The sequence below is a fragment of the Wyeomyia smithii genome, chromosome 3 (genome assembly GCF_029784165.1).
Source record: "Wyeomyia smithii strain HCP4-BCI-WySm-NY-G18 chromosome 3, ASM2978416v1, whole genome shotgun sequence".
NCBI lineage: Eukaryota > Metazoa > Arthropoda > Insecta > Diptera > Culicidae > Wyeomyia > Wyeomyia smithii.
The window spans coordinates 77,543,231-77,559,073 of NC_073696.1; the positions used below are offsets into that span (position 1 = coordinate 77,543,231).

Genomic DNA, 15,843 nt, shown 5'->3' on the forward strand with positions numbered 1-15,843 from the left:
CAATCCGGAAACCTAGAAACAAAATTGGTCAGACAAGTAACTTGCCGCTAGCCCCGTCTTCGGTAATAGCCCCCTACATATCTCACGCAGCCAGTAGAAAGAGTAAGTTAAAATATTGGATTTTGTTCGTTACGTTGTTCATGGTAACGTAACGAACAAACGTACATAAACGTATTTTCAAATATACAATGAAGGACGCAGAGACAATGATAGCTTAAAACCAGTTTGGTGTGTAGTTATTTTACTTATATTTAATTGTCATTGGATTACTAATTCCAGGTCTAGTCGCTCACTAACCGCCGGTGACATTCGTTAAATAATTACATATTCTGACAATTTTGTGCACTTTGATAGCTCTTTTTTCATTCATTGAATTATTTTATTCTACAACACGTATGTACAGAAATTGTTCATCACAATCAAACGCTCAATTGCTGAAACTATTTTTTTTTTTTTCTAGAAAGCTCCGGTTACATTTCACTTGTAACATAAATGCTTTTCTCAATAATTTACTTTAAAAATCTATGCTTAATTAAAGTATTTCGCGGGGCAGAAGCCTCTTATAGATTTTTCAGCTCACGTTTCGGCAAGCATTATGAATAGTTGCAAATTGTGTGAAAGTTTAACTATCAAGTACGCAATTTCGATACAAGTTTTTTTAACTTACGAGTAAAAAAGAGTTCACAGAAGTTTCTAATGCCCAGTCGGTTTTATTTATGAAAATCGAAGACCATTGTATACCCGGTTTACAGATGGTTGACTTAACAAATTTTTTATATCTGCAACAGGAAGAAAACAAAATAGTGTGAATCATGGTTAAAAATGTAAAAAACTATATATACCTTCTTTCTCACTGTCACTCAACTGAGTCTTTGGGAACTCTACATCGAATGTAATATACAAAGTTCCTCGAAGATTGTTGTTCTCATAATTGGGCATACCTTCGCCGGTCTTCCGAATTCTAGCTCCCGGCCAGGTAACTTTCTCTCTTTCAACAGAAACCTTGTGACCATCCAAATGATCAATATAAAGTTTGAATCCAATCAAAGCATCCTAATTGTAAAAATAATGAATTATAATACTAACCATTACCCTGAAATGAACTGAAACAAACCTGTAAACTAATGGTCACGTTGGTGTACAAATCATCTCCACGACGTTCAAACCTTTGATGAGGAACTGTTCGGATTTTCAGAATCAAATCTCCCGGATCACCATCAATATGAGGTTCTCCCTCGCCGGAAAATCTTGTTTCCTGGCCGTCTTCCATTCCTTGTTCAATCTCTATCTCAATCGTGCGTTCTTCGTTTACAAGTTTCACGTTGGGGCACTCATCACAAACAGTTTGTTGCATCATCTGAAACCGCCCAGGGCCGAGATTCCGGGTAACCATTTCTTGACGACAGTTACACTTCCGTGTGCCCTGTGCCGGTTTCATTACCGGTTTGTTGCGCGTAATTTCCACAAAATTCCCATTGAACAGCTCCTCGAGCGTCACATACAAATCCATCACGATGTTAGCTCCACGCGGCGTTTCCCGCTGTTCCTGTCCGCCACCAAAGCCGAACCCAAAATCACCGAAGAAGTGTGCAAATGGATCAGTGTTGTCCATCATACCTTCCTTCTTGACGCACTCTTCGCCGCACCGGTCGTACAGTTTGCGTTTGTCCTCATCAGATAACACTTCGTATGCCGCGCCCAAGTCCTGGAATTTTTGCGACGCGTCTGGGTCGTCTTGATTTTTGTCCGGATGAAGTTCTTTAGCTAATTTCCTGCAAAAGTAATGTTAGTTTCTAATCGTCTTCGAAGAATAGCTGATAGGATAATGTTAAAACTCTAGTATGCACAACATGAGCAACTTAATTCCGATATTGGATTATAACCTGACACCTAGTTATATCACTTTAAATTACTGACTTCTCTAATTTTTAAATCCTCAATTTAATTTTTCTACGTTCACGTTAAAACAAATTTCAAGGTGTACATATTAAAACTAATAAATGTGGTATATATGCAATAATAATTACCTGTATGCCTTTTTAATTTCGTTTTTACTAGCCGTTTTTCGAAGGCCTAGAATTTTATAGAAATCTCTACCAGCAGAAACTTCTTGCACCAATAGAACTAATGCTACATGTAGTAAAATACTCCCCCACACGACAAAGGATTTCATTTTCACAACTCAATGCACCTATTACGTGGTTGAATGTGAATACGTATTCTATATACAAACGTTATTTTGCTATAGATCTTTCATAGAAAGACTCATTTAAATTAGAATTTTCTAAATACACTAATCACTCCCCTCTAATTCGAGAAGAACTAAATGTTATGCAGTATTCCTCGGTGCTTCGTGTACCGTAACAAAATTTCTTCTATCTGACAGCATGCCCTGCTGTCAAGCAGTCCGGCATTCGTTGGTGTTTTCTGATTGGTCAAGATAGCTTTTCATTCATAAACATTGCGTGTGACACCCGTGACACCATACCACCGAGATTGATCATGATACTGAATTATGAGGTGTACGCTTTTTTCAGGGAATAGGATTCAAATACGTTACGTATAAAATCCATTTGACGAAAAACCATGAGGCAATATATAAATCGATTAAATCACCACGACAAGACAGTAGAGTATTTTTATACTATTTTAATAAGTGAATGCAACATTGCAGTTATAGTCTCCAATACTGTAAAATTTAAGCAATACAGCAATAATAATGTTTCAGTGAATTTTAAACTAAGGTACCATCGCAGACAGACGTCCAAGCTGAGTTCCAAACTTGTGTAGAGATTTTTGTAGCAATTCGTAACCAGATAGCGCTACCAGTGACGCCAGCCTCATACACCAGCGAAAAAAAATGTATTGTAGCGATAAGGTCACCAGGCGGCGCTAGTATACGAGTGATTTATAACACAATTCTCTTTGAAAATTTACACGGAATTTTCGATCAATTTTGCTCTTGCTTGGACGTCTGTCTGTGGTACCATGTTTACCAATATATTGTAAAGTTCATTGCCAGAAATATTGGTAATGCATGAAATTTCTGAGTTCAGTAAACGAAAGTACCAACTCTTGATATTTGATATCATTTTACAGAGACCTCGCTAAACATCGAGCTATTGACATCCCGCATAATCAATAACCATAACAACATGCTTAACAGCCCATTCGGGGTATAGTCCGAACTGTCTGGGTTATCGTATCGTTAAACCATATAGATTATCGTCCGTTTATGGTTCCTATTTATTAGGGATATACCGAATAACAGTGAATGACAATGAACTTATGTCCTAGGCTAAATCTCATTTGTGCCCGCTTTCAGCTGTTAGATGAAGGTGTATGCAAGGGGCTCGTATGGCTGTCAAACTCCATACCATTCCCATCTGCCACTCATTGATTCTGGTACCAGCGTTTCTGGTATCCACTTTTTGGTTGGATTGACCTGATCTAAATAGAATAGGGCAAACGTTCCATACACGCAAAAGTTCAAGCTTACATCAACCAATGTGTCCTCTCAAAACGCACATTAAATGCTCTGCCTTTGCACAACAAATGTGTCAAAGGATAGCGCAACAGTTGCGTAATGAACATTTCGACAGAGCTCGAAATCAGAATATGTATAATACACACAAAATCGTGGTGTGACCATTTTTGGGGCGCTCAAAAAACCGCTGGTTACTTTCGCGAGTCGGTGCGTATCAAAGGCTCGTGCACCCCTGATCACCGTCAGCAACCGAAACAGCCAATAGCGAGCCTTGTTGCAACAGAATTTACTGACGCTGGTGCCAGTAACGTGGAACCGAATGCATATGAATAAAACCAGAGTCGTCGTTAGATGCAAAATGTTTTAAACAAATCCAATGTCTTTTCAATTGTTATTAATTCGATGATGTATTTGAATGACCGGATTCATGATAGTGAATCGATCAGTTCACATTTGCATCGACCTAGTCAGTACCAAGATCATCAGTATTGATTACTGCTTGCACTGCTTTAACGATAGCAGCATTCTGGAAAATATTACCAATACCAGTACAAATCATCATGGCAATACTACACTCTTAAAAATCGACACGTCCGATCTACGTGAAAAACTATGTAGTATTCATCCACTAACTATTCACGTCACATGTAAGTGGATTTGGAGCAACCTTAATTATTGATCTACATGATTTACCATGTAAGATTTACGTGATTTCCTCGTTCTGTTGACGTGTATTCTTGGTGATAGTTACTAGTGATCCTATCTTTTTAACATGTATTTCAAATCAACCCTAGAAGGTAAACAAGTTGTTTTCGTAGGTGACAATAAAAATATTTTCCACATTACATTGTCTCAATATAATTTTTATCACTCGCCAACAAAGGTGTCTAATTTCAGCCAGTCTTTTGTATCGTGTTTAAAAGTAAATGTGATGCATTTTGCAAAATTAAAGGGTACTCAGAATAAAAGATAGCGATGTCACAGAATATTTTTATTCGTAAATACAGTTTAATATGACATTCTTTCGTTATAATTATTCTTTGCTCGAAACATGTACGCTCCTCCTATACGGTGCAAAGATACAGGTTGGCTGTCAAAAATTTGAATATCGAAAACGTCTACTAAGCCTAGTACATTATCGGCTTCGTATGCTAAAAAGTGCTCATAATATTGTCCTACATCCCATGCTCGTGCAATTACATGTAACGAATTCTCAACTAGTATGATATCCAAAATTTCAAACAAATTTATAACATTCTTCTGAAACATTGTCATGAAATTTCCTGCTCTATACTCAGTTCCTTTGAAAAAAGCGTTGGTTGACAACATGATGTTATAATCAGTTATTAATTGCGATGGTTGGATGAGCTGAGGAAAATAGTGTCGCATGCGAATATCTGCCATATAAAACTTACTATCAACATCTTTTTTAAGAAATGTTTTGTTCAGAACATTATAGGTAAATTCCAGAGATGATCTCATGCATAGTGTGTAGCCAAGATTTTTACGAGATGGCATAACATGAGCATGCTGTTTAAAACTACGGTGCTTCGCTTCATTTCTGAAGCACATCATTTTATAGACGGGGCCTGACTCGTGTATGACAGTAGGATAATGAATTAAAAAATGATGCTTTGGTTTTAAATCTTCGTTAAATAGCTGAATATATAAAGAATGGTGTGTTTCTATAAGATGTTTTAATCTAGATAGGTCTTCCAATGAAAACGAAGATTTTAAACAGAAATCGATTAGTCGTATCATTACAGTACAGAATTTCCATACCATATCATCAGTAGGAACATACTGTCCAACAATAAAAGTGAAATAATGAGTGAAAATGAGCATTTCAGCGGATGTCATTTTGAACGACACAGATTTACATTTTTTGCGACTGACGAAATATTCCGAAACATCTGGCAACCTTTTGAGTTCAATGTCTATACATGTTTTACTGATTTCTCTACGACGTTCGTTAAATTGTTTCAACGTCAGATATTTTTTACTATAAATAATATGATTGAGGATTTTAGTGAAGCCGTACATACAAATTCCCGAGCTAAAAAAATCGTGCATGGGATTTACGGTTTTGTTTTCAACAACATGAAAGGAAGGCCAACTATTAAACACCGATTCCCTAGCTATGCCTGTCTCACTAAGTGAATTTGTGGTAACGTCTTCATCATAATCTTACCTCCGTCTCAGACAGTCAGAATACTCAATAACGTCTCTTTTAAGTAGATCTTTGGGCCTCCTACAAAATCTGCAGAAAAATGTGGCATTAAAACCACCTGCTAAAGATAACATAGTATGTATACCTAAATTGTCTCCTGTTAGCAAAGAAAGAACGAATCGAACTTTTTTATATTCGCCATCGATGAGAAAGTCAACCTTCATTTTCAAGGTCCTTAAAAGTACGAATTAGAGGTGAAATTAATTTGGTAATATCTTCTTGCTTTATGTCCACCTTCCTTAACATCCCCGCCACAAAAATATTTTTCAGTTTTGATGCAAACTCGTTGGGCAGAGTCGGAAAACTGTAATAAAGACCACAGATAGCATGTCTGTTACTATGCGAACTCTGACTGTCGTTCACTTCGAACTCGTCGGCATACAACCATATGGGGACGACCAAATCGTTTTTGTATTTCCTCCGTAAAACTTTCCAATTATTTCCGTTCGTATAATTCTCTATCATTACATTCCTCTCCAGTTTACTTGTATTCGTCAGTATTACATTTAGTGCTCCATCACAGTTAAGAAAGTTTTCAATTTGATATTTTATCGGCATTACTACAACGAAATTTTTTCTCTCTTCTGGTAGATCTTCTTGAAAATTCAATGGTTCTGATGCAGTCTCGTTATGATTTTTGAGAGCTATAACTCTTGGAAGTGCCAGTTTCCCCGAATTTTTTAAATATTCAAAAAACTTGTAGTCAGTGTTTACAGGATCGAATATGTTTTTCATCTGGTTTATGTAGCATTTGAAGTTAAATTCATCCTCGGCACTCCGGTGAATGAAATGCATGTTTTCCAACCCTTCTGCTAAACTACATATCATTTGAGCAACATCGCTTTGAATCTGATGAACGTTTTTGCGAGCAATCTTATTTTTAGCATACAATCCCAATGTTAACTGTACTGCAGAAGATCGCACGGTATCAATATATTGAGTACAACGAAAGTTATCATTAGTTGGTTTTGATATTACTAAAGATGTATCGTCTAAAGATGTGACTTCTTGTGGCGGAAAACTTTTAAAATCTGTACATCTTCTCTCATCTGTTTGTAAACATGTTTGCTGAGCTGAGGAATTGCACTTTTCACGTTCTGCATGCCGTTGTATGTTTTCGAAAAGGGTGACAGTTCGTGAAAATGTGTCTGCAGGATGCTATACTACAAGTGTATCGATAGGTTACTGGCACTTGGTGATGATATCTTAAATGTTCTAAATATTCACTGGCTAAATTATCTAAATTATTTTCCTGCACAATAACGCCGAAATTTTCATATTTAGCAGTTTCTATGTCTTTAATATGAAAATTATAATTGAAAGATAATTAATACCTACGTAGCAGTGATAGAAAACTTTTTTTACTACACATTACACTTTTTATCCACTTTCACTATTAAGTTCTATCACTTTTTACTTATCACGTGCATAAACGTATTTCAACACTTACTTAGTGCCTTCGTCAGTGCTTATTTGGACTGTGGACACATAATTGCGATTAATTGGGCCATTTTTTGAGTAGTTAGTTCTGTGAGAGTTTTCCGAAAATATTTTACGATTTCTTGATTGATTTCTTGATTGACGACTGGGTGCATAAAAATTTAGTTGCAATAATAATTAAGAAGATTGCACGCGTTGAGAAATAATGTCATTAATAAAGTAAAGCATTGAAAGTTCGCGGTGTTCTTTAAGTGCTTGTATGTCTATAAGCATGCAGCGTGCTTCATATGATGGTAAGGGAAATGCTGTCCAAATTAGTTTACGAAGCGCGTACAAAAGGAATTGTTTTTGGACAGATTCAATGCGTTCTGTATGTGTTACAATATAGGGATTCCATACAATGCTACAGTATTCCAGAATTGGTCGGACGTATGTAATATATAATAGTTTGATTGTATATGGGTCTTGAAAATTATGGCCGAAGCGTTTTATAAAGCCCAGCATACTATTTGCTTTGTTGATTATTGTGTTATAATGTTCTATGAATGTAAGCTTGGAGTCTAAGACTACGCCCAGGTCCCTTACGATCGTAGTATTAGCCTCGCAATTGACCTGTATACAAAACAGTTGACCGAACATTGCGATTTTAAGAACGATTCATTATTTGGAAAAACTTCGCCTTCAAAAAAACTAAATTTTTCATTCCATGGTGTGGCAGAGGATTCTTGAAGCCATTTTTAAAAAAGTTTCCTATGAAAGTTTTTTTCGGTGTCTGAAAACACGTCGCGATTTCAAAAAAAATAACTCATAAATTAAAAAAAAATTGCATAGGATTGCATAAAATTATGATACATCCTAAACGCGCAAACATGCGCAAGTTTTTTTTTCTGGACGTGTTTAAGGACACTCGTATTTACCTAAAAATGAGTTTGTTTGTGCACAGAAACGTCCAGAACATAGAAAAAAACAATTTCGAAGTTCAATTTGGAAGGTAAAATATTCATAACTGGCAATGCAAAATATACAGTCAACAAGACACCAAACCCTCCATCTAAAATGTTCAAAACCTAATGTATACCTCTCATTTGAAGATCCATATTCGAAACAGGCTGAATAAAATCACCAGTATTATAAATTCCACCTAAAAAATCACAAAACTTCGTATTCAAAATCTGCTTTGCTTTTACCTTCTAGTTTGACAGCTGATGTGAGCCAAAAACAAAACAAATTAAAGCAAAATAGTTGCCATGGGATATCCCCACTATCTATGAATCTAGTGGTATTAATTATGGGGGTTCAATAATAATTTTGAATTTTGCAATTTATTCCAACTTTTGCACTCAAATACCCCTATGTGCGTGGTTCCGTCTGTCGCCTCTTCTAGCTATGTAGTAACTATCCTGTCACAAAGAGTGTAAAAGTATATCAATTATTTTGTTTTTTCAATAAAGGTATTAAAAATATTCAACCTACGTATTTCTCGGATTTACATGCTGTGCAAATTGCAAGAGTGTACGTCTCTAATCCTCAGCGCAAAGTTTTTTTTTGTGCGTCAAGTGGTATTTTGCAACTATTCCAGCAAGTTGGAACTGTTTTGCTTCCGACAGTTCTCCGGCGCTTGCTCTGTTGATAATCTCTTTGCCTTCTTCAGTTTTTTCCAACAATTCCAATAGCACAACCGGAGAAAACGATTTGTAGCCACCTCCACTTAAATTCTGTTCGCTCGTTGACGCCATTTCGCAAGAAATTTTCGTGCGTGTCAATCACGTGAAAACAAATACCACCTACACAAACACGACCGAGCTCCACCAACACAAACACGCCAAATTAGTCAACGTGAAAAATAGGTAAATGTTGTCAACTCCGTCTAGAGGTGTTGCAAATAATGCACGTCAAGTTTATTACCGTCACGTAAAATATTTCGTTCGGTTTCGACAGGCCCGTTACGTGATTTTACACGTCAATCGGACATGTTGATTTTTTTGAGTGTAGCACCGGTTAAGAGTGTTTTGATTTTGAGCCGTCCCATACATTGAACATTCACTAGAGCACCAAATGCGTTATGAACAACACATTTCTGTTGTACTGGTTCCGAAACGGTACAAAAAATGCTCTGAAAAGGCGCAAAATTGATGTGGTTACGCACAGTACAATTTTTGCGTGAATTATCGGTATACTTATTCTCGAATAAATATCGTTTTAGATGGAAAAAAAACAAGAACTCAACGTTTGTTTTCAGTACAATGTGCACTTTCTATGAATAAGATAGGTTTTGTAAGCATATGAAATAAAGTATTGATACCGTTATGAATTTATGATTGGTAGGCAAAATGTTAACGTTTATAGTCCCCTGGGTGTATGAGAAGTGGCGGTGATAAGCTATCTCGTTTACACACACGTTGAGATGTTAGCCCTTGAAACCTGGCGCGATGCCATAGAGGTGCTTAACATTGTTACATAAAACGAGGTATTACCGAGATTTCGAAAAACAACTGCCAAAATAACGTGTCCCCTTATTTTGTTTGAGTCTCGGTGTAAGTGTTAGTATATACAGATTAACTGAAATAACTATATCTTTCCACTAAAATTTTTTTTTGACCGTAAATCGAAATTGAGAAAAAAAGAATCATTTTTGTGCTTCACATAATTTTTTTCGACTCGCTTCAAACGTTACAATTAGCATAGATAGAAAACTTCCTTTTCCTGATTATTAGAGTACTAGCTTGATTTTTTTTTTTTATTTTGTTTCATTTTACTGTACTTTAATTTCTAAATGTGAGAAGAACTCTCGCGTAATGCTAAAATATCGAAAAAAGCAAAGCAGAATACGCCTGTAAGTAGGCACTTTACTTAAAACCATCCTAGAATTTTTTCAAATCGCCAACCCTGTTTATGCGATTGCACAACAGAACTTTTAAATAACCACCCCCATAGGGTTTTATCCTTCGTCAAGTTTGAAATCATGGTTTTGGCAAAAAGGATCATTTCATTGCAAACGAGTGTGTATTGGTGACAGTCGCATTCCCTTTTGCTACAATCCTATAGTCAGATCCTCCGTCAGTAACATTCACGCCGAAGTGTTTTGCGGTACTCACTGGTTGGATATACACAGTGAATGCTTTTTTGTTCCTTATTGGAATTTCAATTATTCAGTAAACCTTTAAAGATTAAGTTAACCTGTTTTTGCACACTGCAGATGATAATCCCGTTGGAATAGTGAATAAATTCTTGTTGCGATAAAACTACGTCATCTCATAGGCTTTCTGGAAAAGTGAAACTTCTCTTTTTCTTACCCCATTATATATGAAAGAGGATTATGAATGTGGACTAAATCAATTAATATCGAGGTAAATTGTACTGTTAATATTCGTAACATAATTGAATACGAATGGGAAATGATAGCCAAGCAATTTCAATTAAAATCAATATCTACATTTTCAACAATGATTTACTTCAAACCACATTATTTCACCTGCCTTGAATAATATCATGGTACCTTCACTATTTAACTTTTTTTTGATAAATTACGCTTTAACAATTTTATTTTGACTGAAGTTAAATATTTGACCTAATAGATTTATTATGCTTTTCAGTGCAAAGAATATCAATCCAATCACGTCAACCGATGAAAAATGTTTTCCTGTGAAGAAAAATGTCTCAAGTTAATTGGTTCTTCTATAAATAAAATAATCTCATACAGTTTTCTTTTTTTGACAGTGTGTTTCCAAGTGCCTAGTTCGAATTGAATGTTACAAATAATAGTCTATTGTTGCTAGTTCATGTCTTTGATAAGCAACTTTCAATTTCTTCTCATAATTAAATATAGGTGTAGGTACTTCTCTTATGGTTCATCTAATTCTTATTAGAGTAGGCATTTCACCTCACTCCCAGCCCAGTGCATTACGGTGAGGAAAGTGTTTGTGCATAGGGGAGGAAAATCGATTCACGTCATCCCGCTGCTCAAACCACACAAACTAGCATCATTATGCTGAAATTGGGGGGTTACATTTTATGAGCAGCTCGAAAACTCCGATATATAGGTAATACAAACAACACAGGTATTGAGTGGAAAGTATTTTTTGGTGCGACCTTTTAGCAAATGTCAAAGATTTGATAAATCATGGAATTAAAATTCAAGTGATTTTTTCGTTTAGTTTGTGCTCTTGAAAAAAACTTGATGCGGCTGTTCGGTGGTATGGCGAACACAGTTTTTACTCCAAATGTGTTTAATATTATCCAACATAACCGGTCCGATTCATCTCGTATTACTGTTTAAGTTTACATGAAGTGTTAGTGGTCAGTCAGCTGAAATGTTAGAAGTATCGATTGAAATGAGATATAAAAAATATGTTCATATTACATTCAGGAAGTGATGCGTGATCATTTCACTAGTCTATATTTACTGATTACCGACGCTTCAATTTTTGATCAGTGAATTAACGATTAGAGGCAGAGCCGGATTTACGATTGTGGGGGCCCGGGGCCCAGTTTACAGTGGAGGCCTCGAAATAAAACAAAACCGTTTTTTTTATCGTACGAGTTAAATCGTATTGAAAGTTACCAAAAATTTGTTAGAGTTTTTTTGTTCAGAGAACTTATTAATTAAATAATCAACATTCAACTCTTTCAGAATATCGTTCTCTCAACTTAAAAATGCTAAGTTTGACAGCCTTTCATTTTTCATAGTCGTACGCAACCTATTTCCAATCATATTCATCTTCATCTTCGAAAAAGACCTTTCTCCAGTTACGTTCGAGATCATTATGCCTTGTTTAGACTACGCCGCAGATTTCCTGATATCGCCAGATGATATTGGATATCACTTCGGGTGTTCACTCTACAGTCAGATGATATGGTTTGACATTTACTTCGGTAATTGAAAAGAGAAGAAAACAAAAACAGGTCAAGGCAAAAACAAGACAACAAGAGCAATGTAATTAGGATATAGATTTCAGCTAGTTGGCTCACACCAATGTGAACTCTCATAAGCAATTGTCAAAATGTGCGGGATGACAAGAGTAAAAATATTTCCTTCCTTCTATTTCGCATGCAGAGCGAATTTCGAAATTTGTAGGGTTGCGTCAAATGTCTGTTGGCCGTGTTGCCAACTGCTGCAAATCTGGTTTTTATTGGTTTTCGAACATGATATCGATTGTATGGAATATCAGGTGATATGGATATGACATGGTGATATAGCTTCGAGAGCACGAATGGCCCGATTTCGGGTAATAAGGAGTGTAGTGTGAACGGGGTATTAGGCTCAAATAAATCCTCAAATAAAATGATTTTTGAAGGCACTAAAGAGTTTTTGATTTTTTTCTTCTGTAATCTTCTTTTTCGAGCTCCATTTTGATATACACGCGGGGTTTTGTGGCGATCGCACATTTTGAACAAATGTAATAATAAATTCGGTGCTTGCTTACTGTTTACAGCCAAACCTGAAATTCGAAAAAATTTTCTTGATATCTAAAAAAAATCCTACCGCAATTTGAAAAAATTGCAATCCACATGCAAAAATTTGCACACGATTTTAAAGAGACACCGCAAATATAAGGCGCAAATATAAGCAATAATCTACAGAAACTAGGAAAAAACTACACACATCTGCAGGTCAATAAAATTTGCACACGAACAAGTAAGCTTATTTAGAGCGGGGGCCTAGTGTGGTTGGTAACGTCTCCGCCAACCACGCTCGACGCCTGGGTTCGAATCCCACCGCCGACATAGGTGTCGATGGTTGTGAGGTGGCGTGATCTACTCACAACCAACTCAACTGGTCTAGATTCAATCCAAGCCGACACCGGGAGATTTTCTGAGGTGAAAAATCTCTGGGATCACGCCTTCCATCGCATGAGGAAGTAAAGCCGTTGGCGCCGGTCCGTTGATAAACGGGTCGTGAGTTAGGGTCCTGGGTGTGGAGTCGCCTCCCTGGGCGTCGGTGATTGGCCACAACAGTGGCGGAACTAGACCGACGGAAAATAAGCGAGAATAAAAAAAAAAGTACGCTTATTTTTCTTTGGAATCAACAGCAATGCATTAAAAAAACTTCTGGATTATTTTCTTCCTTTGCTTTACCTCCCATGCGCGCTGGTTCGATTCAAATGATGTGTTAATGTGTGTCATTCCAAGAGAATCGAAGGTGAACTCTTATGGATGTAGTTGTGATATTGACGCTCGCGGAAAAATAAAACTGAAGGAAAGTTTCAGATTGGAATGGTCTGTTTAAATTTTCTTGCTGTAAATTAAACTTTTGATTGAATCTCATTATTGATAGCGAAAAGAACTTTTTCTCGTTTTGTGGGGGCCCCAAAAATGTGGGGGCCCGGGGCCTCTCTCTTAGAAAGGTATAGCAATCACTGGAAAAACCGAAGGTATGAAAGTGGCCCCAATGGCCGAATGTCATATACCACTTGACTTTTTTCGACGAACTGAGCATTTTCTGTATGTATGTATGTATGTGTGTATGTGTGTGTGTGTGTGTGTGTGTGTATGTGCAACTTTTTTTCTCACTCACCTTTCTCAGAGATGGCTGGACCGATTTTCGTAAAATTAATTGCAAATGAAAGGTCTAGTTGCGCCATAGGTTGCTATTGAATTTCATTGTAATCGGATTTTAAGTTTAGAGGTTATGTATCAAAATGTAACATCAATATCTCAGAAACCACACAACCGATTTCAATAAAACTGGTTTCAAATGATTTCTGGGCTGTCCCCAGAACCCTTAACTTTTGAATTTCGTTATGATTGAACATATGGTTCAAAAGTTATGTAAAGAAAAGTTATCCTGAGGTTGTTCAAACTCACTCATTTTTCTCAGTGATGGCTTAACCGATTTTCACAAAATTAGTGTCAAATGAAAGGTCTAGTTGCCCCATAGGTTGCTATTGAACTTCATTGCAATCGGATTGTAACTGTGTCCGTTGTTCATAAAAATGTGAAATCACATAATGAAAGTAAACATATTGACTTTCTCCTAACGATCACTGGCTAATTAAAAGGTAGAAAAATGATTGAAATGGCCGAATGTCATATACTACTCAACTCAGTTCAACGAATCGAGCATTTTCTGCATATATGCATGTATAGGTGTATATGTTTGTGTGTGAGTGTGTACGTGTGTATGTGCACCTTTCTTTCGCACTCACTTATCTCAGAGATGGTCTGACCGATTCTTTCTATCTTGGTGTCAAATGAAGGGTCTATTTGCCGCTTAGGTTGCTATTGAATTTCATTGTAATCAAACTTTTAGTTTTGGCGCTGTGTCAGAATGTGAAAAACGCTCTTATATCTCAGAAGCTATGAACATAGCTGAATTCAATTAATGGGCTTTCAAACCCTTAAACAATGAATTTCATAATGTTTAAACATGTGGTTTGAAAGTTATAGAAAGAAACGAAACCCACAGACTGTTTAAAACTATAGCTACGATCAAAATATGTGGCCTCAACATCATTTAAATTGAATATTGTACTATTTCAATGTTTGCGGCCTTGCTCGGGATTGAAGTTGAAATTAAAAGTCATTTCTATCATTTCACTTTTTGCCTTTCTCCTAGAAAGGTATGGGGCCAGATTTTGAACGATTTCAACCCCCCGTGGACAACTGCTCATATAAATTCTTTTTGCCTTTCTCCTAGAAAGGTATAGCAATCACTGAAAAAACCAAAGGTATAAAAGTGGTCCCAATGGCCGAATGTCGTATACCACTCGATACCTTTCGACGAACTGAGCATTTTCTGTATGTATGTATGTGTGTATGTGTGTGTGTGTGTCTGTGCAACTTTTTTTTCTCACTCACTTTTCTCAGAGATGGCTGGACCGATTTTCGTAAAATTAATTGCAAATGAAAGGTATAGTTGCGCCATAGGTTGCTATTGAATTTCATTGTAATCGGATTTTTAATTTAGAGGATATGTATCAAAATGTAAAAATCATGAAACATCAATATCTCAGAAACCACATAACCGATCTCAATAAAACTGGTTTCAAATGATCGGGCTGTCTCCAGAACCCTTAACTTTTAAATTTCGTTATATTTGAACATATGGTTCAAAAGTTATATGAAGAAAAGTTATCCTGAGGTTGTTTAAACTCACTCATTTTTCTCAGAGATGGCTGAACCGATTTTCACAAAATTAGTGTCAAATGAAAGGTCTAGTTGCCCCATAGGTTGCTATTGAATTTCACTGCAATCGGATTGTAACTTTGTCCGTTGTTCATAAAAATGTGAAATCACATAATGAAAGTAAATATATTGACTTTCTCCTAACGATCACTGGCTAATTAAAGGGTAGAAAAGTGATCCAAATGGCCGAATGTCATATACTACTCGACTCAGTTCGTCGAATCGAGCGTTTTTTGCATATATGCATGCATAGGTGTATATGTTTGTGCGTGGGTGTGTACGTGTGTATGTGCACCTTTTTTTCGCACTCACTTATCTCAGAGATGGTCTGACCGATTCTTTCTATCTTGGTGTCAAATGAAGGGTCTATTTGCCGCTTAGGTTGCTGCAATGAAATTAATTGCAAATGAAAGGTCTACTTGCCCTATAATACCCAATTGAATTTTATTGTAATCTGATTTCTAGTTTAGAGGTTATGTATCAAAATGTAAAAATCACGAAACATCAATATCTCAGAAACTACACAATCGATTTTAACAAAATTGGTTTCAAATAAACGGGC

At 36.4% G+C, this 15,843-nt stretch overlaps 2 protein-coding genes across 2 annotated transcripts in view; one reads left to right on the forward strand and one right to left on the reverse strand.

Moving 5' to 3' along the window:
- Window positions 1-224: 224 nt before the first annotated feature.
- LOC129731670 (dnaJ homolog shv) lies at window positions 225-2,388 on the reverse strand. The gene is made up of 4 exons (XM_055691848.1): window positions 2,028-2,388; window positions 1,115-1,772; window positions 843-1,053; window positions 225-779 (listed from the first exon to the last, which is right to left on the reverse strand). Exons 1-4 carry the CDS (start codon window positions 2,171-2,173, stop codon window positions 715-717), a joined length of 1,080 nt encoding a protein of 359 aa, XP_055547823.1. The 5' UTR covers window positions 2,174-2,388; the 3' UTR covers window positions 225-714.
- Window positions 2,389-10,186: 7,798 nt separating this feature from the next.
- Window positions 10,187-15,843, forward strand: part of LOC129726377 (uncharacterized) — a 28,062-nt gene continuing 22,405 nt past the window's right edge. Inside the window, exon 1 of the mRNA XM_055682994.1 lies at window positions 10,187-10,504. Coding sequence (XP_055538969.1) covers window positions 10,478-10,504 — 27 coding nt within the window. The 5' untranslated portion in view covers window positions 10,187-10,477. The remainder of the gene's footprint in view (window positions 10,505-15,843) is intronic.